This window comes from Zonotrichia albicollis, chromosome 24 (assembly GCF_047830755.1).
Source record: "Zonotrichia albicollis isolate bZonAlb1 chromosome 24, bZonAlb1.hap1, whole genome shotgun sequence".
NCBI lineage: Eukaryota > Metazoa > Chordata > Aves > Passeriformes > Passerellidae > Zonotrichia > Zonotrichia albicollis.
Window position 1 is genome coordinate 1,777,722 of NC_133842.1, and position 23,772 is coordinate 1,801,493.

At 38.4% G+C, this 23,772-nt stretch overlaps 1 protein-coding gene across 1 annotated transcript in view; it reads left to right on the forward strand.

The window, feature by feature from the left end:
• Positions 1-23,772, forward strand: part of SRCAP (Snf2 related CREBBP activator protein) — a 149,385-nt gene that overhangs the window by 21,651 nt on the left and 103,962 nt on the right. The window contains 5 exon segments of the mRNA XM_074558047.1: positions 10,125-10,181; positions 10,183-10,344; positions 16,054-16,239; positions 20,684-20,824; positions 23,155-23,314. Of these exon segments, the coding sequence (XP_074414148.1) occupies positions 10,125-10,181; positions 10,183-10,344; positions 16,054-16,239; positions 20,684-20,824; positions 23,155-23,314 (706 nt within the window).

Consider the following 23,772-nt stretch of genomic DNA (forward strand, 5'->3'; position numbering starts at 1 on the left):
AAAAATCCCAAATTTTCCCCTGAAAATCCCAAATTTTCTCCTAAAAATCCCAAATTTTCCCCTATAAATCCCAAATTTTCACTCAAAATCCCCAAATTTTCTCCTTAAAATCCCAATTTTTCGTGCAAAATCCCCAAATTTTCTCCTTAAAATTCCAAATTTTCACCCAAAATCCCCAAATTTTCTCCTAAAAATCCCAAATTTTCCCCTATAAATCCCAAATTTTCTCCTAAAAATCCCCAAATTTTCCCCTGAAAATCCCAAATTTTCCCCTAAAAATCCCAAATTTTCCCCTAAAAATCCCAAATTTTCTCCTAAAAATCCCCGAATTTCCACCCAAAATCCCAAATTTTCACCCAAAATCCCCAAATTTTCTCCTAAAAATCCCAAATTTTCTCCGATTTTCCCAAAATCTCCCCATTTCACCCCAAATTTCCCATTTTTCTCCCCAGGTGCCCTCGGGCAGGATGACCAAACTCCAGCCCCAGGGTCCCCAAACCTCCCAAAATTCCCCCAAAATCTCCCAAAAAATCCCAATTTTTTTCCCAAAAATCCCAAATTATCTGCTAAAATTCTGAATTTTCCCAAAATTCCCATTTTACTTCCCAAAATCCTAAATAAAATTCCAATTTTTCCCCTAAAAATTCCAATTTTTCCCCTAAAAATCCCAAATTTTCTCCTAAAAATCCCAAATTTTCTCCCAAATATCCCAAATTTTCTGCTAAAATTCTGAATTTTCCCAAAATTCCCATTTTTCTCCCCAAAATCTCCTTAAAAATTCCAATTTTTCCCCTAAAAATCCCATATTTTCTCCCCAAATTTTCTCCTAAAAATCCCAAATTTTCACCAAAAATCCCCAAATTTTCACCTTAAAATCCCCAAATTTTCTCCTAAAAATCCCAAATTTTCTCCTAAAAATCCCAAATTTTCACCTAAATTCCCCAAATTTTCTCCTAAAAATCCCAAATTTTCTCCAATTTTCCCAAATTTCCCGATTTCACCCCAAATTTCCCATTTTTTCTCCCCAGGTGCCCTCGGGCAGGATGACCAAACTCCAGCCCCAGGGTCCCCAAAATTCCTTCAAAATCTCCCAAAAAATCCCAATTTTTTCCCCAAAAATCCCAAATTTTCTGCTAAAATTCTGAATTTTCCCAAAATTCCCGTTTTTCTCCCCAAAATCTCCTCTAGGATCCAAAATTCCCCTTCCAAAATTCTGAATTTCCTCCCCAAAAACCCCCTAAAAATTCCAATTTTTCCCCCTAAATCCCCCAAATTTTCACCCAAAATCCCAAATTTTCTCCTAAAAATCCCAAATTTTCACCCAAAATCCCCAAATTTTCACCCAAAATCCCCAAATTTTCACCCAAAAATCCCCAATTTTTCCCCAAATTTTCTAATTTTCCCAAAATTCCCAATTTTCTCCAATCCCACTGAAAATACCCCAAAATGGCCCCAAAACCCCTTAAAAATGCCCTAAAAATCCCAAATTTTCAGCCCAAAATCCCAAATTTTCACCCAAAATCCCCAAATTTTCTCCTAAAATTCCCAAATTTTCTCCTAAAAATCCCAAATTTTCACCCAAAATTCCAAATTTTCACCCAAAATCCCCAAATTTTCTCTGATTTTCCCAAAATTTCCCAATTTCACCCCAAATTTCCCATTTTTCCCCAGGTGCCCTCGGGCAGGATGACCAAACTCCAGCCCCAGGGTCCCCAAACCTCCCAAAATCCCCCAAAAATCTCCCAAAATTTCCATTTTTTTCCCAAAAATCCCAAATTTTCTGCTAAAATTCTGAATTTTCCCAAAATTCCCATTTTTCTCCCCAAAATCTACTCTAGGATCCAAAATCCTGAATTTCCTCCCTAAAAACCCCCTAAAAATTCCAATTTTTTCCCCTAAAAATCCCAAATTTTCTCCCAAAAATCCCCAAATTTTCTCCTAAAACCCCCAAATTTTTACCCAAAATCCCAAATTTTCTCCCAAAAATCCCCAAATTTTCTCTTAAAAATCCCAAATTTTAATTAAAAATCCCAAATTTTCTGCTAAAAAATCCCCAAATTTTCTCCTAAAAATCCCAATTTTTTGCCTAAAAAATCCCAAATTTTCTCCTAAAAATCCCAAATTTTCTCCTAAAAATCCCAAATTTTCACCCAAAATTCAAAATTTTCTCCTAAAATCCCAAATTTTCACCCAAAATCCCCAAAATTTCTCCTAAAAAATCTCAAATTATCTCCTAAAAATCCCAAACTTTCACCCAAAATCCCCAAATTTTCTCCCAAAATTCCCAAATTTTCTCCTTAAAATCCCAATTTTTCGTGCAAAATCCCCAAATTTTCTCCTTAAAATTCCAAATTTTCACCCAAAAATCCCAAATTTTTCCCAAATTTTCTAATTTTCCCAAAATTCCATAATCTTCCCTTCCAAATTTTCTCCAAATCCTCTGAAAATACCCCCAAAATGGCCCCAAAACCCCTAAAAAATGCCGTAAAAATCCCAAATTTTCACCCAAAAATCCCAAATTTTCACCCAAAAATCCCAAATTTTCACCCAAAATTCCCAAAATCTCCCGATTTCACCCCAAATTTCCCATTTTTTCCCCAGGTGCCCTCGGGCAGGATGATCCCCAGGGTCCCCAAACCTCCCAAATTCCTTCAAAATCTCCCAAAAAATCCCAATTTTTCCCCAAAAATCCCAAATTTTCTGCTAAAACTCTGAATTTTCCCAAAATTCCCATTTTACTTCCCAAAACCCTAAATTTCCTCCCTAAAAATTCCACTTTTTTCCACTGAAAATCCCAAATTTTCTCCTAAAAATCCCAAATTTTCACCCAAAATCCCCAAATTTTTGCTGATTTTCCCAAAATTTCCCGATTTCACCCCAAAATTCCTTCAAAATCTCCCAAAAAATCCAAATTTTTTTTCCAAAAATCCCAGATTTTTTGCTAAAATTCTGAATTTTCCCAAAATTCCCATTTTACTTCGCAAAATCCTAAATTTCCTCCCTAAAAATTCCATTTTTTCCCCCTAAAAATCCCAAATTTTCACCCAAAATCCCCAAATTTTCTCCTAAAAATCCCAAATTTTTTCCTAAAATCCCCAAATTTTCACCCAAAATCCCCAAATTTTCTCCTAAAAATCCCAAATTTTCACCCAAAATCCCCAAATTTTCTCCGATTTTCCCAAAATTTCCCAATTTCACCCCAAATTTCCCATTTCTCCCCAGGTGCCCTCGGGCAGGATGACCAAACTCCAGCCCCAGGGTCCCCAAAATTCCTTCAAAATCTCCCAAAAATCTTCCCAAAAATCCCAATTTTTTCCCAAAAATCCCAAATTTTCTGCTAAAATTCTGAATTTCCCCAAAATTCCCATTTTACTTCCCAAAATCCTAAATTTCCTCCCTAAAAATTCCACTTTTTTCCCCTAAAAATCCTAAATTTTCACCCAAAATCCCCAAATTTTCTTCTAAAAATCCCAAATTTTTTCCCAAATTTTCTAATTTTCCCAAAATTCCCAAATCTTCCCTTCCAAATTTTGTCCAAATCCTCTGAAAATACCCCCAAAATGGCCCCAAAACCCCTTAAAAATGCCCTAAAAATCCCAATTTTTCACCCAAAATCCTCAAATTTTCTCCTAAAAATCCCAAATTTTCACCTAAAAATCCCAAATTTTCACCCAAAATTCCCAAAATTTTCTCCTAAAAATCCCCCAAATTTTCACCCAAAAATCCCAAATTTTTTCCCCAAATTTTCTAATTTTTTCCTAAAAATCCCAAATTTTCACCCAAAATCCCCAAATTTTCTCATAAAAATCCCAAATTTTCACCCAAAATCCCCAAATTTTCTCCTAAAAATCCCAAATTTTCTCCTAAAAATCCCAAATTTTCTCCTAAAAATCCCAAATTTTCTCCTAAAAATTCCAAATTTTTTCCTAAAAATCCCAAATTTCCACCCAAAATCCCCAAATTTTCTCCTAAAAATCCCAAATTTTCTCCTAAAAATCCCAAATTTTCACCCCAAATCCCAAATTTTCTCCTAAAAATCCCAATTTTTCCCCAAAAATCCCAAATTTTCTGCTAAAATTCTGAATTTTCCCAAAATTCCCATTTTTCTCCCCAAAATCTCCTCTAGGATCCTAAATCCTAAATTTCCTCCCTAAAAACCCCCTAAAAATTCCAATTTTTTCCCCTAAAAATCCCAAATTTTCTCGTAAAAATCCCCAAATTTTCACCCAAAAATCCCAAATCTTTCCCCAAATTTTCTAATTTTCCAAGAAATCCCAAATTTTCTGCTAAAATTCTGAATTTTCCCAAAATTCCCATTTTTCTCCCCAAAATCTCCTTAAAAATCCAAATTTTTCTCCCTAAAAATCCCAAATTTTCTCCAAAAATCCCAAATTTTCACCTAAAAATCCCAAATTTTTCCCAAATTTTCTAATTTTCCCAAAATTCCCAAATCTTCCCACAAATCTGGAATTTTCCTTTCCAAACCCCCAAAATGGCCCCAAAACCCCTTAAAAATGCCCTAAAAATCCCAAATTTTCTCCTAAAAATCCCAAATTTTCTCCTAAAAATCCCAAATTTTCTCCGAGTTTCCCAAAATTTCCCAATTTCACCCCAAATTTCCCATTTTTTCTCCCCAGGTGCCCTCGGGCAGGATGACCAAACTCCAGCCCCAGGGTCCCCAAACCTCCCAAAATCCCCCAAAAATCTCCCAAAAATCCCAATTTATTTCCCCACAATCCCAAATTTTCTGCTAAAATTCTGAATTTTCCCAAAATTCCCATTTTACTTCCCAAAATCCTAAATTTTCTCCCCAAAAACCCCCTAAAAATCCCTAATTTTCACCTAAAAATCCCAATTTTCCCCTTAAATCCCCCGAATTTTCACCCAAAATTCCCAAATGTTCTGCTAAAATTCTGAATTTTCCCAAAATTCCCATTTTTCTCTCCAAAATTCCTCTTCCAAAATCCTGAATTTTCTCCCTAAAGATCCCCTAAAAATTCCAATTTTTTCCCCTAAATCCCCCAAATTTTCACCCAAAAATCCCAAATTTTCACCCAAAATCCCCAAATTTTTGCTGATTTTCCCAAAATTCCCAAATCTTCCCACAAATCTGGAATTTTCCTTTCCAAACCCCCAAAATGGCCCCAAAACCCCTTAAAAATGCCCTAAAAATCCCAAATTTTCTCCTAAAAATCCCAAATTTTCACCCCAAACCCCCAAATTTTCTCCGATTTTCCCAAAATTTCCCAATTTCACCCCAAATTTCCCATTTTTTTCCCCAGGTGCCCTCGGGCAGGATGACCAAACTCCAGCCCCAGGGTCCCCAAACCTCCCAAAATCCCCCAAAAATCTCCCAAAAATCCCAATTTTTTCCCCCAAAATCCCAAATTTTCTGTTAAAATTCTGAATTTTCCCAAAATTCCCATTTTCCCCCTAAAATTCCTTCAAAATCTCCCAAAAAATCCCAATTTTTTCCCAAAAACCCCAAATTTTCTGCTAAAATTCTGAATTTTCCCAAAATTCCCGTTTTTCTCCTCAAAATCTCCTCTAGGATCCAAAATCCTGAATTTCCTCCCTAAAAACCCCCTAAAAATTCCAATTTTTGCCCTAAAAATCCCAAATTTTCCCCTAAATCCCCCAAATTTTCACCCAAAAATCCCAAATTTTTCCCCAAATTTTCTAATTTTCCCAAAATTCCCAAATCTTCCCACAAATCTGGAATTTTCCTTTCCAAACCCTCTAAAAATACCCCAAAATGGCCCCAAAACCCCTAAAAATGCCCTAAAAATCCCAAATTTTCTGCTAAAAATCCCAAATTTTCACCCAAAATCCCCAAATTTTCTTTTAAAAATCCCAAATTTTCTCTTAAAAATCCCAAATTTCCTCTAAAAATCCCAAATTTTCTCTTAAAAATCCCAAACTTTCACCCAAAAATTCCAAATTTTCACCCAAAAATCCCAAATATTCTCCTAAACCCCCCAAATTTTCAATCAAAATCCCCAAGTTTTCTCCTTAAAATCCCAATTTTTCGTGCAAAATCCCCAAATTTTCTCGTAAAAATCCCAAATTTTCTCCAAAAATTCCCAAATTTTCTCGTTGAAATCCCAAATTTTCTCCTAAAAATCCCAAATTTTCACCCAAAATCCCCAAATTTTCTCCTAAAAATCCCAAATTTTCACCCAAAAATCCCAAATTTTTCCCCAAATTTTCTAATTTTTCAAAAAAACTTCAAATTTTCTGCTAAAATTCTGAGTTTTCCCAAAATTCCCGTTTTTCTCTCTAAAATCCCCCTAAAAATTCCAATTTTTTCCCCTAAAAATTCCAATTTTTTCCCCTAAAAATCCCCCAAATTTTCACCCAAAAATCCCAAATTTTCTAATTTTCCCAAAATTCCCAAATCTTCCCACAAATCTGGAATTTTCCTTTCCAAACCCTCTAAAAATACCCCAAAATGGCTCCAAAACCCCTAAAAATGCCCTAAAAATCCCAAATTTTCACCCAAATTCCCCAAATTTTTCCTCAAAAATCCCAAATTTTCTGCTAAAATTCTGAATTTTCCCAAAATTCCCATTTTTTCTCCCCAAAATTTCCTCTAGGATCCAGAATTCCCCTTCTAAAATCCTGAATTTCCTACCTAAAATACCCCTAAAAATTCCAATTTTTTCTCCTAAAAATTCCAATTTTTTCCCCTAAATCCCCCGAATTTTTACCCAAAAATCCCAAATTTTCTGCTAAAATTCTGAATTTTCCCAAAATTCCCATTTTTCTCCCCAAAATCTCCTCTAGGATCCAAAATTCCCCTTCCAAAATCCTAAATTTCCTCCCTAAAATCCCCCAAAAACCCCTTAAAAATCTCATTTTTTTTTCCCTAAATCCTCCAAATTTTCACCCAAAAATCTCAAATTTTTTCCCAAAAATCCCAAATTTTCTGCTAAAATTCTGAATTTTCCCAAAATTTCCATTTTTCTCCCCAAAATCTCCTTACAAATTCAAATTTTTTCCCCTAAATCCCCCAAATTTTCACCAAAAAATCCCAATTTTTGCCCAAATTATCTAATTTTCCCAAAATTCCCAAATCTTCCCACAAATCTGGAATTTTCCTTTCCAAACCCCCAAAATGGCCCCAAAACCCCTTAAAAATGCCCTAAAAATCCCAAATTTTCACCCAAAATCCCAAATTTTCTCCTAAAAATCCCAAATTTTCACCCAAAATCCCCAAATTTTCCCCTAAAAATCCCAAATTTTCACTGATTTTCCCAAAATTTCCCGATTTCACCCCAAATTTCCCGTTTTTTTTCCCCAGGTGCCCTCGGGCAGGATGACCAAACTCCAGCCCCAGGGTCCCCAAAATTCCTTCAAAATCTCCCAAAAAATCCCAATTTTTTTTTCCCAAAAATCCCAAATTTTCTGCTAAAATTCTGAATTTTCCCAAAATTCCCATTTTACTTCCCAAAATCCTAAATTTCCTCCCTAAAAATTCCACTTTTTTCCCCTAAAAATCCTAAATTTTCACCCAAAATCCCCAAATTTTCTCCTAAAAATCCCAAATTTTCTCCTAAAAATCCCAAATTTTCACCCAAAAATCCCCAATTTTTCCCCAAATTTTCTAATTTTCCCAAAATTCCCAATTTTCTCCAAATCCTCTGAAAATACCCCCAAAATGGCCCCAAAACGTCTTAAAAATGCCCTAAAAATCCCAAATTTTCCCCAAATTTTCTAATATTCCCAAAATTCCCAAATTTTCCCACAAATCTGTAATTTTCCTTTCCAAACCCTCTAAAAATACCCCAAAATAGCCCCAAAACCCCTTAAAAATGCCCTAAAAATCCCAAATTTTCACCTAAAAATCCCAAATTTTCACCCCAAACCCCCAAATTTTCTCCTAAAAATCCCAAATTTTCACCCAAAATCTCAAATTTTCACCCCAAAATCCCCAAATTTTCTCCTAAAAATTCCCCAAATTTCCCCCCAAAATCTTCTCCAAAATTTCTCATTTCTTCCTTAAAACTCCTTAAAAAACCCCTTAAAAATCCCAATTTTTCCCCAAAAATCCCAAATTTTCACCCAAAATTCTCATTTTTCTCTCCAAAATCTTCTCTAGGATCCAAAATCCTGAATTTCCTCCCTAAAAACCCCCTAAAAAATCCAATTTTTTCCCCTAAAAATCCCAAATTTTCTCCTAAAAATCCCAAATTTTCTCCCAAAATCCCCAAATTTTCTCCGATTTTCTCAAAATTTCCCAATTTCACCCCAAATTTCCCATTTTTTTCCCCAGGTGCCCTCGGGCAGGGTGAGCCCCAGGGTCCCCAAACCCCCAAAATCCCCCAAAAATCTCCCAAAAATCCCAATTTATTCCCCCACAATCCCAAATTTTCTGCTAAAATTCTGAATTTTCCCAAAATTCCCATTTTACTTCCCAAAATCCTAAATTTTCTCCCCAAAAACCCCCTAAAAATTCCAATTTTTTCTCCTAAAAATTCCAATTTTTTCCCCTAAATCCCCCGAATTTTTCCCCAAAAATCCCAAATTTTCTGTTAAAATTCTGAATTTTCCCAAAGTTCCCGTTTTTCTCCCCAAAATCTCCTCTAGGATCCAAAATCCTGAATTTCCTCCCTAAAATCCCCCTAAAAATTCCAATTTTTCCCTCTAAAAATCCCAAATTTTCACCTAAATCCCCCAAATTTTCACCCAAAAATCCCAAATGTTCTGCTAAAATTCTGAATTTTCCCAAAATTCCCATTTTTCTCTCCAAAATTCCCCTTCCAAAATCCTGAATTTTCTCCCTAAAGATCCCCTAAAAATTCCAATTTTTTCCCCTAAATCATCCAAATTTTCACCCAAAAATCCCAAATTTTTTAATTTTCCCAAAATTCCCAAATTTTTGCATAAATCTCTAATCTTCATTCCCAAAATCTCTCCAATCCCACTGAAAATACCCCCAAAATGGCCCCAAAACCCCTTAAAAATGCCCTAAAAATCCCAAATTTTCTCGTAAAAATCCCAAATTTTCACCCAAAATTCCCAAAATTTCCCGATTTCACCCCAAATTTCCTGTATTTTTCCCCAGGTGCCCTCGGGCAGGATGACCAAACTCCAGCCCCAGGGTCCCCAAACCTCCCAAAATCCCCCAAAAATCTCCCAAAAATCCCAATTTTTTTCCCAAAAATCCCAAATTTTCTGCTAAAACTCTGAATTTTCCCAAAATTCCCATTTTACTTCCCAAAATCCTAAATTTCCTCCCTAAAAATTCCACTTTATTCCCCTAAACATCCTAAATTTTCACCCAAAATCCCCAAATTTTCTTCTAAAAATCCCAAATTTTCTCCTAAAAATCCCAAATTTTCACCCAAAAATCCCCAATTTTTCCCCAGATTTTTTAGTTTTCCTAAAAATCCCAATTTTCTCTAAATCCTCTGAAAATACCCCCAAAATGGCCTCAAAACCCCTTAAAAATGCCCTAAAAATCCCGAATTTTCTCCTAAAAATCCCAAATTTTCTCCTAAATTCCCCAAATTTTCTCCTAAAAATCCCAAATTTTCCCTGATTTTCCCAAAATTTCCCAATTTCACCCCAAATTTCCCATTTTTTTCCCCAGGTGCCCTCGGGCAGGATGACCAAACTCCAGCCCCAGGGTCCCCAAACCCCCCAAAATCCCCCAAAAATCTTCCCAAAAATCCCAATTTTTTCCCAAAAATCCCAAATTTTCTGATAAAATTCTGAATTTTCCCAAAATTCCCATTTTACTTCCCAAAATCCTAAATTTCCTCCCTAAAAATTCCACTTTTTTCTCCTAAAAATCCCAAATTTTCACCTTAAAATCCCAAATTTTCTCCTAAAATCCCCAAATTTTCACCCAAAAATCCCAATTTTTCCCCAAATTTTTTAATTTTCCCAAAATTCCTAAATCTTCCCACAAATCTGTAGTTTTCCTTTCCAAACCCTCTAAAAATACCCCAAAATGGCCCCAAAACCCCTTAAAAATGCCCTAAAAATTCCAAATTTTCCCCTAAAAATCCCAAATTTTCCCCTAAAAATCCCAAATTTTCACCCAAAATTCCCAAATTTTCCCTGATTTTCCCAAAATTTCCAAATCTCACCCCAAAATTCCCATTTTTTCTCCCCAGGTGCCCTCGGGCAGGATGACCGGCTCCAGCCCCGTCTCCCCCTCCTCCTCCTCGGGGGGTTCCCCCGGCAGCCCCTCCCCCCCCCGGGGTCCCCCCCGAGGCCCCGCCCCCGCCCCTCCCCCCCCCCTCCGAGGGCCCCCCCGAGGGCCCCCCCGGCCCCCCCGAGCCCCCCTGGCTGTGGGAGAGGAGCCCGGCCGAGATCGCCGAGCAAGCCAAGCACGTAAGGGTCAATTTATACTGGTTTGGACTGGTTTATACTGGTTTATACTGGCTTATATTGTGTTTAAGAGATTTATTCAAAATGGCGGCTTATGGTAGAGTTTACAAGATGGCCGCCCAAAATGGGGTTTCCAAGATGGCCGCCCAAAATGGCTGCCCAAGATGGCGCCTGATTATAGAAAACCATTGGTGCATACCGGTTTATACTGGTTTATATTGGTTTATAGTGGCTTATATTGGTTTTTACTGGTTCGTACTGGTTTGTACTGGTTTGTACTGGTTTACAATGGTATATTGTGTGGTTAAGGGATTTATTCAAAATGGCGGCCTGTGCTCAAGTTTACAAGATGGCCGCCCCCATTGGAGTTTACAAGATGGCCGCCCAAAATGGCTGCCCAAGATGGCGCCCGAGTGTAGGAAACCATTGGTGCATACTGGTTTATACTGGTTTATACTGGTTTATACTGGTGTATCATATGTTTAAGGAATTTATTCAAAATGGCGGCCTATGCTAGAGCTTACAAGATGGCCGGCCAAGATGGCGCCTAAATATAGGTAACCATTGGTGCATACTGGTTTATACTGGTTTACAATGATATATTGTGTGGTTAAGGGATTTATTCAAAATGGCGGCCTATGCTAGCGTTTACAAGATGGCCGCCCAAAATGGCCGCCCAAGATGGCGCCCAAGTGTAGGAAACCATTGGTGGATACTGGTTTATACTGATTTATACTGGTATTTATTTGTTTATACTGGTATATTTTGTGTTTAAGGGATTTATTCAAAATGGCGGCCTATGCTAGAGTTTACAAGATGGCCGCCCAAAATGGCCGCCCGATTATAGAAAACCATTGGTGCATACCAGATTATAATGGTTTATATTAGTTTATACTGGGATATTGTGTGTTTAAAGGATTTATTCAAAATGGCGGTCTATATTTGAATTTACAAGATGGCCGCCCAAGATGGCGCCCGAATGTAGGAAACCATTGGTGCATACTGGTTTATACTAGTTTATATTGGTTTATATTTGTTTATACTGGCTTATGCCTGTTTATACTGGTTTATATTGGTTTATAATGGTTTGTATTGGTTTATACTGGTTTATACTGGGATATTGTGTGTTTAAGTTATTTATTCAAAATGGCGGCCTATGCTAGCGTTTACAAGATGGCCGCCCAAAATGGCCGCCCAAGATGGCGCCCGATTATAGGAAACCATTGGTGCATACTGGTTTATACTGGTTTATACTGGTTTGTGTTGGTTTATATTTTGTTTAAGGGATTTATTCAAAATGGCGGCCTATGCTAGAGTTTACAAGATGGCCGCCCAAAATGGCCACCCAAGATGGCGCCCGATTATAGGAAACCATTGGTGCATACCGGTTTATACTGGTTTGGTACTGGTTTACAATGGTATATTGTGTGGTTAAGGGATTTATTCAAAATGGCGGCCTATGCTAGGGTTTACAAGATGGCCGCCCCCAGTCGGAGTTTACAAGATGGCCGCCCAAAATGGCCACCCCCAATGGGGTTTCCAAGATGGCCGCCCAAAATGGCCGCCCAAGATGGTGCCCGATTTTAGGAAACCATTGGTGCATACTGGTTTATACTGGTTTGTGTTGGTTTATATTATTATATACTGGTTTATACCGGTTTTTATTTGGTTATATTGGTTTATATTGGTTTGTACTGGTATAGTTTGTGGCGAAGGGATTTATTCAAAATAGCGGCCTATGCTAGGGTTTACAAGATGGCCGCCCAAAATGGCTGCCCAAGATTGCGCGCCACTGTGACTAGCCATTGGTTTATACTGGTTTATACTGGTTTGTATTGGTTATACTGGTTTACAGTGGTATATTGTGTCTTTAAGGGATTTATTCAAAATGGCGGCCTATGCGAGAGTTTCCAAGATGGCCGCCCAAAATGGCCGCCCAAGATGGCGCCCGATTATAGGAAACCATTAGTGCATACTGGTTTATACTGGTTTACAATGATATATTGTGTGTTTAAGGGATTTATTCAAAATGGCGGCCTATGCTGGAGTTTACAAGATGGCCGCCCCCATTGGAGTTTACAAGATGGCCGCCAAAATGGCCGCCCAAGATGGCGCCCGATTATAGGAAACCATTGGTGCATAGTGGTTTTTACTAGTTTATATGGGTTTATACTGGTTTGTGTTGGTTTATATTATTATATACTGGTTTATACTGGTTTTTATTTGGTTATATTGGTTTATACTGGTTTATACTGGGGTATTGTGTGTTTAAGTTATTTATTCAAAATGGCGGCCTATGCGAGAGTTTACAAGATGGCCGCCCAAAATGGCTGCCCAAGATGGCGCCCGATTTTAGGAAACCATTAGTGCATACCAGATTATAATGGTTTATATTGGTTTATACTGGTTTATACTGGTTTGTGTTTGTTTATATTATTATATACTGGTTTTTATTCGGTTATATTGGTTTATATTGGTTTGTACTGGTATAGTTTGTGGTGAAGGGATTTATTCAAAATGGCGGCCTCTGCTAGAGCTTACAAGATGGCCGCCCAAGATGGCGCCCGATTATAGGAAACCATTGGTGCCTACTGGTTTATACTGGTTTATACTGGTTTGTACTGGTTTATACTGGGAGGTGTCTGAGATATTGAATTTTTAGGGTAAAAAATCCAAATTTTTTGCAATTTTCCTGGAATTTTTTAGGTTTTTTTTGCAATATTTTATTATTTCTTTATAATTTCCTCACCCCCCCCCTTTGAGGTGGAATTGCATCGAAAATAAATTTATTCAAATTTATTCAAATTTATTCAAATTTATTGGAATTTATTCAAATTTATTCAAATTTTATGATAAAAAATCCAAAATTTTTGCGCTTTTCACAGGGTTTTTTGCAATATTTTTATTATTTTTATGGTTTTGTTTATCTCTCCTGCCCATAAATAAAATGAGTGAAATAAACCAAATTAATTGAAATTTTGTGCTAAATATTTAAATTTTTTTTCTACTTTTTGCAAATTTTTTTAGCTTTTTGGGGGAATTTTTTTCTTTTTTTCCCATTTTTTTTAATCCCACTTCAGGTAAAGTCTTTGTCAGGTTTTGAGGAAAATAAATAAAATATTTTCAAATTTTGACATAAAAAATCCACATTTTGACGTAAAAACCCCGAATTTTTTATGATTTTCACGGGGTTTTTTGCCTTTTTTCCCATTTTCTCCCCATTTTCTCCATTTCCCTGTACAGGATACCAAGATGAAAATTTTCACATAAAAAATCCAAATTTTCGCATAAAAACCCCAAATTTTTTGCGATTTTCACGGGGTTTTTTGCAGGATTTTTGTTATTTTTCTAATTTTATTTATCCCACCTGTCTCTCACCTGTTGTCGACTGAAATTTCATAGAAATTTGCAGTGAAATAATTCCAATTTATTCAAATTTTAGCGTAAAAAATCCAAATTTTGACGTAAAAACCCCAAATTTTTTGCGATTTTCGTGGGAATTTTTTTGCAATATTCTTGTTATTTTTGTAACTTTATTTATCTCACCTGTCCCCAGGTAAAGTGTTTAGTGGGTTTGGAATAAAACAAAGTGAAGTAATTCGAATTTCGTGATAAAAAATCCAAATTTTGACGTAAAAACCCCAAATTTTTTGCGATTTTCACGGGGTTTTTTGCCTTTTTTTCCTTTTTTTTTCTACTTTCTCTCTTCCCTGTGCAGGAGACCGAGATGAAAATTTTCACATAAAAAAACTGAATTTTCGCATAAAAAATCCAAATTTTCGCATAAAAAATCCAAATTTTGACATAAAAATCCCAAATTTTTTGCGATTTTGACGGGGTTTTTTGCCTTTTTTTTCTGTTTTCTCCCTTTCTCTCACAGGAGACCGAGATGAAAATTTTCACATAAAAAATCCAAATTTTCGCATAAAAAATCAGAATTTCGATGTAAAAAATCCAAATTTTGGTGTAAAAACCCCAAATTTTTTGCGATTTTCACGGGGTTTTTCGCCTTTTTTCCCATTTTTTTTCTGTTTTCTCTCTCCCCCCTGCAGGAGGCCGAGGTGGAAATTTTCACATAAAAAATCCAAATTTTCGCATAAAAAATCCAAATTTTGACGTAAAAAATCCAAATTTTGACGTAAAAACCCCAAATTTTTTGCGATTTTCACGGGGGTTTTTGCCTTTTTTTCCATTTTTTTTGTGTATTCACCTTTTCCCGCACAGGAGGCCGAGGTGGAAATTTTGATGTAAAAAATCCAAATTTTGGCCTAAAAAATCCAAATTTTGACGTAAAAACCCCAATTTTTTTGCGATTTTCACGGGGTTTTTTTGCCTTGTTTCCCTTTTTTTTCTATTTTCTCCTTTTCCCACACAGGAAGCCAAGGTGGAAATTTTGACGCAAAAAGTCCATAATTTGATGTAAAATATCCAAATTTTGACGTAAAAAATCCGAATTTTGGCGTAAAAACCCCAATTTTTTTGTGATTTTCACGGGGTTTTTTCCATTTTCTCCCCATTTTCTCCCTCCCCCGCACAGGAAGCCAAAGTGGAAATTTTGATGTAACAAATGCAAATTTTGACATAAAAAATGCAAATTTTGCCCTAAAAAATCCAAATTTTGACGTAAAAACCCCAAATTTTTTTGCGATTTTCACGGTTTTTTTTTTCCTTTTTTCCCATTTTCTCCCCATTTTCTCCCTTTCCCTGTGCAAGAGGTTGAGGTGAAACTTTGGATGTAAAAAATGCAAATTTTGACGTAAAAAATCCAAATTTTGACGTAAAAAATCCAAATTTTGACGTAAAAACCCCAAATTTTTTGCGATTTTGATGGGGTTTTTTGCCTTTTTTCTCTTTTTTTTTCTATTTTCTCACTTTACCTGTCCTTTTCCCCATGCAGGAGGCCAAGGTGAAAATTTTCACATAAAAAATCCAAATTTTGACGTAAAAAATCCAAATTTTGACGTAAAAATCCCAAAGTTTTTGCGATTTTCACAGGGTTTTTTGCTTTTTTTTCCTTTTTTTTTGTGTTTTCTCCCTCCCCCCTGCAGGAAGCCGAGGTGGAAATTTTGACATAAAAAACCCATATTTCAATGTAAAAAAATCCGAATTTCGACATAAAAAATCCGGATTTTGACGTAAAAACCCCAAATTTTTTGCGATTTTCACGGGGTTTTTTGTCTTTTTTTCCCATTTTCTCCCCATTTTCTCCATTTCCCTGTACAGGATACCAAGATGAAAATTTTCACATAAAAAATCCAAATTTTCGCATAAAAAATCCAAATTTTGACGTAAAAGACCCAAATTTTTTGCGATTCTCACGGGGTTTTTTGCAATATTTCTGTTATTTTTGTAATTTTGTTTATCTCATCTGTTATCAATTGAAACGTCATTGGAATTTATAGTAAAATAATTCCAACTTACTCAAATTTTCCTGTAAAAAATCCAAATTTTGATGTAAAAACGCCAAATTTTTTGCAATTTTCACGGGGTTTTTTTCCTTATTTTCTCTTTTTTTTCTATTTTCTCCTTTTCCCGTGCCGTAGACCGAGATGAAAATTTTCACATAAAAAATCCAAATTTTGGCCTAAAAAATCAGAATTTCGACGTAAAAAATCCAAATTTTGGCGTAAAAACCCCAAATTTTTTGCGATTTTGACGGGGTTTTTTGCCTTTTTTCCCATTTTCTCCCCGTTTTCTCCCATTCCCACACAGGAAGCCGAGGTGGAGCACCGCGTGGCCGAGATGAAGCGCGAGGGGTTCTGGTCGCTGCGGCGGCTGCCCAAGGTGCCGGAGCCGGCGCGGCCCAAGGTGCACTGGGATTACCTGTGCGAGGAGATGCAGTGGCTGGCGGCCGACTTCGCCCAGGAGCGCCGCTGGAAGAGGGGCGTGGCCAGGAAGGTGAGGGTTGGGGGAAATTTGGGAGAAAATTTGGGGAAAATCGGTGAAATTTTGGTGAAAATCAGGCGAAATTTGGTGAAATTACGGTGAAATTTCGATGAAAATCGGGTGAAATTTCAATGAAAACCGAGTGAAATTTGAATGAAAATTTGGCAAAGTTTCAGCGAAAATCGAGTGGAATTTGGATGAAAATTTGGCAGAATTTGGCAAAATTTTGAGGAAAATCGGGTGGAATTTGGTGAAATTACGGTGAAAATCCGATTAAAAAGGGATTAAAATCAGATGAAAATGAAGCGAAATTTCAGCGAAATTTCAGTGATAATTGAGTGAAATTTGGATGAAAATTGGGCAAAATTTGGGAGTATTTTAATGAAATTTTGATGAAAATCAGGCAAAATTTGGCGAAATTACAGTGAAATTTTGATTAAAATAGGGTGACATTTCAATGAAAACTGAGTGAAACTTGAATGAGAATTTGGCAAAGTTTCAGTGAAAATTGAGTGAAATTTGGATGAAAATCGGGCGAAATTTGGCGAAATTTCGATAAAAAAAGGATTAAAGTCGGATAAAAATCAGATGAAAATGAGGCAGAATTTTGGCAAAATTTCAGTGAAAATCTTGGAGAATTTTGGTTAAAATCAGATTAAAATCAGGTGAAATTTTGGTGAAAATCAAGTGAAATTTGGATGGAAATTGGGCAAAACTTGGGAGAATTTTGGTGAAATTTCAGTGAAAATTGGGCAAAACTTGGTGAAATTTTGATGAAAATTGGGTGAAACTTGGGGATTTTTTTTGAGGTTTTTTTGTGAATTTTTTCTGAATTTTTATTTAAATTTTCCTGAGATTTTTCCTGCGTTTTTCGGGGCAGGTGGTGCGGATGGTGATGCGATCTTTGGGATTTTTGGGGATTTTTCGGGATTTTTGGGGACTTTTTTTGGGATTATTTGGGGTTTTTGGTGTCCCTCACTATGAACAATTCAGTGAATTTTTAGGTGAATTTTTGGCGCCAATTCAGTGAATTTTGAGGTAAAATCTTTGCGATTTTTTGTATTTTTGGGGGGATTTTTATGGGATTTTTTTTGGAGATTTTTTTGCGAATTTTTTCTGAATTTTTTTTTTAAATTTTCCTGATTTTTCCTGCTGTTTTTCTGTTCCCAGGTGGTGCGTATGGTGATGCGATCTTTGGGATTTTTGGGGATTTTTTTGGGGATTTTTTGGGGTTTTTGGTGTCCCTCACTGTGACCAATTCAGTGAATTTTTAAGTGAATTTTTTTAGTAATTTCTGGGGTCAACTTAGTGAATTTTGAGGTAAAATTTCCGGAATTTTGGTGAACAGTGAATTTTTAAGTGAATTTTTGGGGTCAATTCAGTGAATTTTGTGGTAAAATTTTCGGGATTTTTTGTATTTTTTGGGGGGATTTTTATGGGAATTTTTTTTGAGAATTTTTTTGAGATTTTTTGGGGGATTTTTTGGGGATTATTTTGGGTTTTTGGTGTCCCTCACTGTGACCAATTCAGTGAATTTTTAAGTGAATTTTTGGAGTCAATTTATTGAATTTTGAGCTAAAATCTCTGGAATTTTGGTGGATTTTTTTGGGGATTTTTTTTGTGGATTTTTTGGGGATTTTTTTGGTGGACTTTTTCCTCAATTTTTTTGGGGATTTTTTTTGGGGATTATTTAGGGTTTTTGGTGTCCCTCACTGTGACCAATTCAGCGAATTTTTAAGTGAATTTTTGGGGTCAATTCAGTGAATTTTTAAGTGAATTTTTGGGGTCAATTTAGTGAATTTTGAGGTAAAATCTCTGGAATTTTGGTGAATTTTTGGGCGATTTTTATGGGATTTTTTGGGGGGATTTTTTTGTGAATTTTTTGTGAATTTTTTTCTGAATTTTTCTGGAATTTTTTCTGGTGTTTTCTTGAAAACAGGGGATTTTTTTGTGATTTTTTTGGGGATTATTTTTGGGCTTTTGGCATTCTTCATCTGTTCCTCACTGTGATCAATTCAATGAATTTTTAAGTGAATTTTTTTAGTAATTCCTGGGGTCCACTTGGTGAATTTTGGGGTGAAATCTCCGGAATTTTGGTGAATTTTGTGGGGGATTTTTTTGGGGATTTTTTTGGGGATTTTTTTGGGGGATTATTTAGGGTTTTTGGTGTCCCTCGCTGTGACCAATTCAGTGAATTTTTAAGTGAATATTTGGGGTCAATTCATTGAATTTTGAGGTAAAATCTCCGGGATTTTTTTGTATTTTTGGTGGATTTTTTTGGGATTTTTTTGAGATTTTTTTGTTGGATTTTTTGGGATTTTTTGGGGATTTTTTTGAGATTTTTTTTGGGATTTTTTTGGGGATTATTTAGGGTTTTTGGTGTCCCTCACTGTGACCAATTCAGTGAATTTTTAAGTGAATTTTTTTAGTGATTTCTGGGGTCAGTTTAGTGATTTTTGAGGTAAAATCTCGGGAATTTTGGTGAACAGTGAATTTTTAAGTGAATTTTTGGGGTCAATTCAGTGAATTTTGAGGTAAAACCTTCGGGATTTTTTGTATTTTTTGGGGGATTTTTATGGGATTTTTTTTGGGGTTTTTAGGATGAGTTTTTGGAGATTTTTTTTGGGATTTTTTTGGGGATTACTTAGGGTTTTTGGTGTCCCTCACTATGATCAATTCAGTGAATTTTTAAGTGAATTTTTGGGGTCAATTTATTGAATTTCGAGATAAAATCTCCGGAATTTCAGTGAATTTTTGGGGGATTTTTATGGGATTTTTTGGGGGATTTTTTTTAGAGATTTTGAGGGGATTTTTTAAAATATATTTTTAGGGGAAGTTTTAGGGATTATTTTTGGGCTTTTGGTGTCCCTCTTCTATCCCTCACTGTGACCAATTCAGTAAATTTTTAAGTGAATTTTTTTAGTCATTTCTGGGGTCAGTTTAGTGAATTTTGAGGTAAAACCTTCGGGATTTTTTGTATTTTTTGGGGGATTTTTATGGGATTTTTTTTGGGGATTTTTTTGTGAATTTTTTCTGAATTTTTTTTTTAATTTTTCTGAGTTTTTCCTGATTTTTCCTGCTTTTTTTCTGTTTCCAGGTGGTGCGGATGGTGATGGGATCTTTCGGATTTTTTAGGATTTTTTTGAGATTTTTTCTGGGTTTTTTTTGGGCATTATTTTGGGTTTTGAGTGTCTCTCACTATGACCAATTCAGTGAATTTTTAAATGAAATTTTTTAGTCATTTTTGGGGTCAGTTTAGTGAATTTTGAGGTAAAATCTCCGGAATTTTGGTGAACAGTGAATTTTTAAGTGAATTTTTGGGGTCAATTTATTGAATTTTGAGGTAAAATCTTCGGGATTTTTTGTATTTTTGGGGGGATTTTTATGGGATTTTTTTGCGATTTTTTTTGGGATTTTTTTGGCGATTATTTAGGGTTTTTGGTGTCCCTCACTGTGACCAATTCAGTGAATTTTTAAGTGAATTTTTGGAGTCAATTCAATGAATTTTTAAGTGAATTTTTGGAGTCAATTTATTGAATTTTGAGCTAAAATCTCTGGAATTTTGGTGGATTTTTTTTGGGGATTTTTTTTGTGGATTTTTTGGGGATTTTTTTGGTGGACTTTTTCCTCAATTTTTGGGGGGATTTTTTTGGGGGATTATTTAGGGTTTTTGGTGTCCCTCACTGTGACCAATTCAGCGAATTTTTAAGTGAATTTTTGGGGTCAATTTCGTGAATTTTGGAATAAAATCTTTGGGATTTTGAGGTAGCGCGTCCAGAATTTTGGGGATTTTTTGGGGGATTTTTTTGGGATTTTTTTTGGAATTTCTTGGGATTTTTTTGAGGAGGTTTTGGTGTTTTCACCTGTCCCTTATTGGGGTAAAATACTTAGGATTTTGGTGAGTTTTTCCAGGTTTTTTTTGAGATTTTTTTGGTGTTTTTGGCGTCACTCACTCTGCACAATACAATGGATTTTTCAGTGCATTTTAGTCGTTTCTGGGGTCAATTTAGCGAATTTTGGGGTGAAATTTCTGGAATTTTGTTGAATTTTTTGAAGGATTTTTTTGGGGATTTTTCTCCATCCCTCACCTTTCCCTGACTGCGCCCAACTCAGCGAATTTTTAAGTGAATTTTTGGGGTCAATATAGTGAATTTTGAGATAGGATCTTTGGGATTTTTTGGGAGGATTTTTTTAATATATTTTTAGTAATTTTTTGATTATTTTTGAGGATTTTTGGGGATTATTTTGGGCTTTTGGCGTCCCTCATCTGTCGCTCACTGGGACCAATTCAGCGAATTCTTAAGTGAATTTTTGGGGTCAATTTAGTGAATTTTGGGATAAAATCTCCAGAATTTTGGTGAATTTTTGGGCGATTTTTATGGGACTTTTTCTGAATTTTTTCTGAATTTTTTTGTGAATTTTTTCTTTGTTTTCCCTGTTGTTTTCCTGTGTCCAGGTGGTGCGCATGGTGATGCGGCACCACGAGGAGCAGCGGCAGCGCCAGGAGCGCGCCAAGCGCGAGGAGCAGGCCAAGCTGCGGCGCCTGGCGGCCGCCATCGCCCGCGAGGTGCGCCACTTCTGGAGCAGCGTCGAGAAAGTAGGTACCCGGGCACGGGGGGCACAGCTGGGCACACCTGGGGGCACCTGGGAGGGGATAAAGGAAAAAAACCCCGTGAAAATCGGGTGAAAAATGGGGATTTTAGGGTTAAAAATGGGGATTTGGGGTTACCGGGGTACTGTTGGGCACACCTGGGCACAGCTGAAAACGAATAAAGGGCAGAAATTGGGAGAAAACAGTTGAAAATTGGGGGAAAATGGGTGTAAATTGGAGGTTTAGGGATGCCTGGGCACAGGTGGGCACGGCTGGGAGGGGATGGGCACAAAAAAACCCGGGAAATTTGGGTGGAAAATGTTCCTCATTTCAACATCAGGAGATGTTCCTCAGCTGTTCCCCAGCTGTTCCTTAGATGTTCCCCAGACGTTCCTCACCCGTTCCCCGGCTGTTCCCCAGACGTTCCCCAGATGTTTCTCAGACGTTCCCCAGATGTTCCTCACTTGTTCCTCACCTGTTCCCCAAACGTTCCTCAGACGTTTCCCAGATGTTCCCCAGCCGTTCCTCACTTGTTCTCCAGATGTTCCTCACGTGTTCCTCATGTGTTCCTCACCTGTTTTTAAAACGGTCCCCAGACGTTCCTCACCCGTTCCCCAGCTGTTCCTCGGATGTTGCCCAGATGTTCCCCAGACGTTCCCCAGATCTTCCTCACCTGTTCCTCACCTGTTTCTCAGACGTTCCCCAGATGTTCCTCACTTGTTCCTCACCTGTTCCCCAGACGTTCCTCAGATGTTCCCCAGCTGTTCCTCAGATGTTGCTCAGCTGTTCCCCAGACCTTCCTCCCCTGTTTCTCAGACGTTCCCCAGATGTTGCTCACCTGTTCCCCAAGTGTTCCTTAGCTGTTTCCCCAGATGTTCCCCAGATGTTCCCTGGACCTTCCCCAGACGTTCCCCAGCTGTTCCCCAGATGTTCCTCAGATGTTCCCCAGACATTCCTCACCCATTCCCCAGAAGTTTTCCAGATGTTCCCTGGACATTCCCCAGACGTTCCTCACCCGTTCCCCAGATGTTCCCCAGACCTTCCCCAGCTGTTCCCCAGACATTCCATGGATCTTCTCCAGATGTTCCCCAGAAGTTCCTCACCCGCTCCTGAGATGTTCCCCAGATGTTCCCCAGATGTTCCCCAGATGTTCCTCAGACATTCATGCCCTGTTCCCCAGCTGTTCTGCAGATCTTCTGGAGCTGTTCCTTAGATGTTCCCCAGATGTTCCTCACTTGTTCCTCACCTGTTCCCCAAACGTTCCTCAGATGTTTCCCCAGACGTTTCCTCAGATGGTCCCCAGAAGTTCCTCACCTGTTCCCCAGCTGTTTCTCAGCTGTTCCCTAGATGCTCTTTAGATGTTCCTCAGACATTCCTCACCCATTCCCCAGAAGTTCTCCAGATGTTCCCTGGACGTTCCCCAGCCGTTCCTCACCTGCTCCCCAGACGTTCCTCACTTGTTCTCCAGATGTTCCTCACGTGTTCCTCATGTGTTCCTCACCTGTTTTTAAGATGTTCCCCAGACATTCTTCACCTGTTGCCCAGCTGTTCCCCAGACCTTCCTCACCTGTTTCTCAGACGTTCCCCAGATGTTGCTCACTTGTTCCCCAAGTGTTCCTCAGATGTTTCCCCAGATGTTTCCCCAGATGTTCCCCAGATGTTCCCCAGATGTTTCCCCAGATGGTCCCCAGATGTTCCTCAGACGTTCCCCAGACCTTCTCCAGATGTTCCCTGGACCTTTTCCAGACATTCCCCAGCTGTTCTTTAGATGTTCCTTAGATGTTCTCTAGACATTCCTCACCTGTTCCCTAGCCGTTCCCCAGAAGTTCCTCACCTGTTCCCCAGACCTTCTCCAGCTGTTCCCCAGACATTCCACGAATCTTCTCCAGATGTTCCCCAGACGTTCCTCACCCGTTTCTCAGACGTTCCCCAGATGTTCCTCACTTGTTCCTCACCTGTTCCCCAAACGTTTCCTCAGACGCTACCCAGATGTTTCCTCAGACGCTCCTCACCCGTTCCCCAGCTGTTCCTCAGATGTTCCCCAGACCTTCCTCACCTGTTCCTCACCTGTTTCTCAGACGTTCCCCAGATGTTCCTCACTTGTTCCTCACCTGCTCCCCAGACGTTTCCTCAGATGGTCCCCAGAAGTTCCCCAGACGTTCCCCAGCTGTTCCCCAGCTGTTCCCCAGATGTTCCTTAGATGATCTCCAGACATTCCTCACCCATTCCCCAGATGTTCCCCAGCCGTTCCCCAGCCGTTCCCCAGATGTTTCCCCAGATGTTCCCCATCCGTTCCCCAGCCGTTCCCCAGCTGTTCCCCCGTTGTCCCCGTGCAGGTGGTGCAGTTCAAGCAGCAGTCGCGGCTGGAGGAGAAGCGCAAGAAGGCGCTGGACCTGCAGCTGGATTTCATCGTGGGCCAGACCGAGCGCTACTCGCACCTGCTGAGCCGCAGCCTCAGCGCGCCCCGGCCCCGCCCCCACGGCCTCGCCCACACAGGTGGGCGGGAGGGGCATGGGGGGTCTGGGGGGGTCTCAGAGGGGTTTGGTGGGGTCTCAGGGGAGTTTGCTGGGGGTCTGGAGAGGTTTGGGAAGGGTTTGGTGGAATCTCAGGGGGGTTTGGGGGGGTCCCAATGGGGTTTGGTGGGGTCTCAATGGGGTTTGGTGGCATCTCAGGGGGGTTTGGTGGGGTCTCAATGGGGTTTGGGGACACCTGAATGGGTTTGAGGGCATCTCGATGGGGTTTGGTGGGATCTCAGAGGGGTTTGGGGGCATCTCAGAGGGGTTTGGTGGCATCTCGGGGGGCTTTGGTGGGGTCTCAATGGGGTCTGGGTGGGTTTGGTGGCATCTCAGAGGGGTTTGGTGGGGTCTCAATGGGCATCTGAGGGTGTTTGGGGGGGTCTCAGGGGGGTTTGGGGGCATCTGAGAGGGGTTTGGAAGGGTTTGGGGTCACCTGAG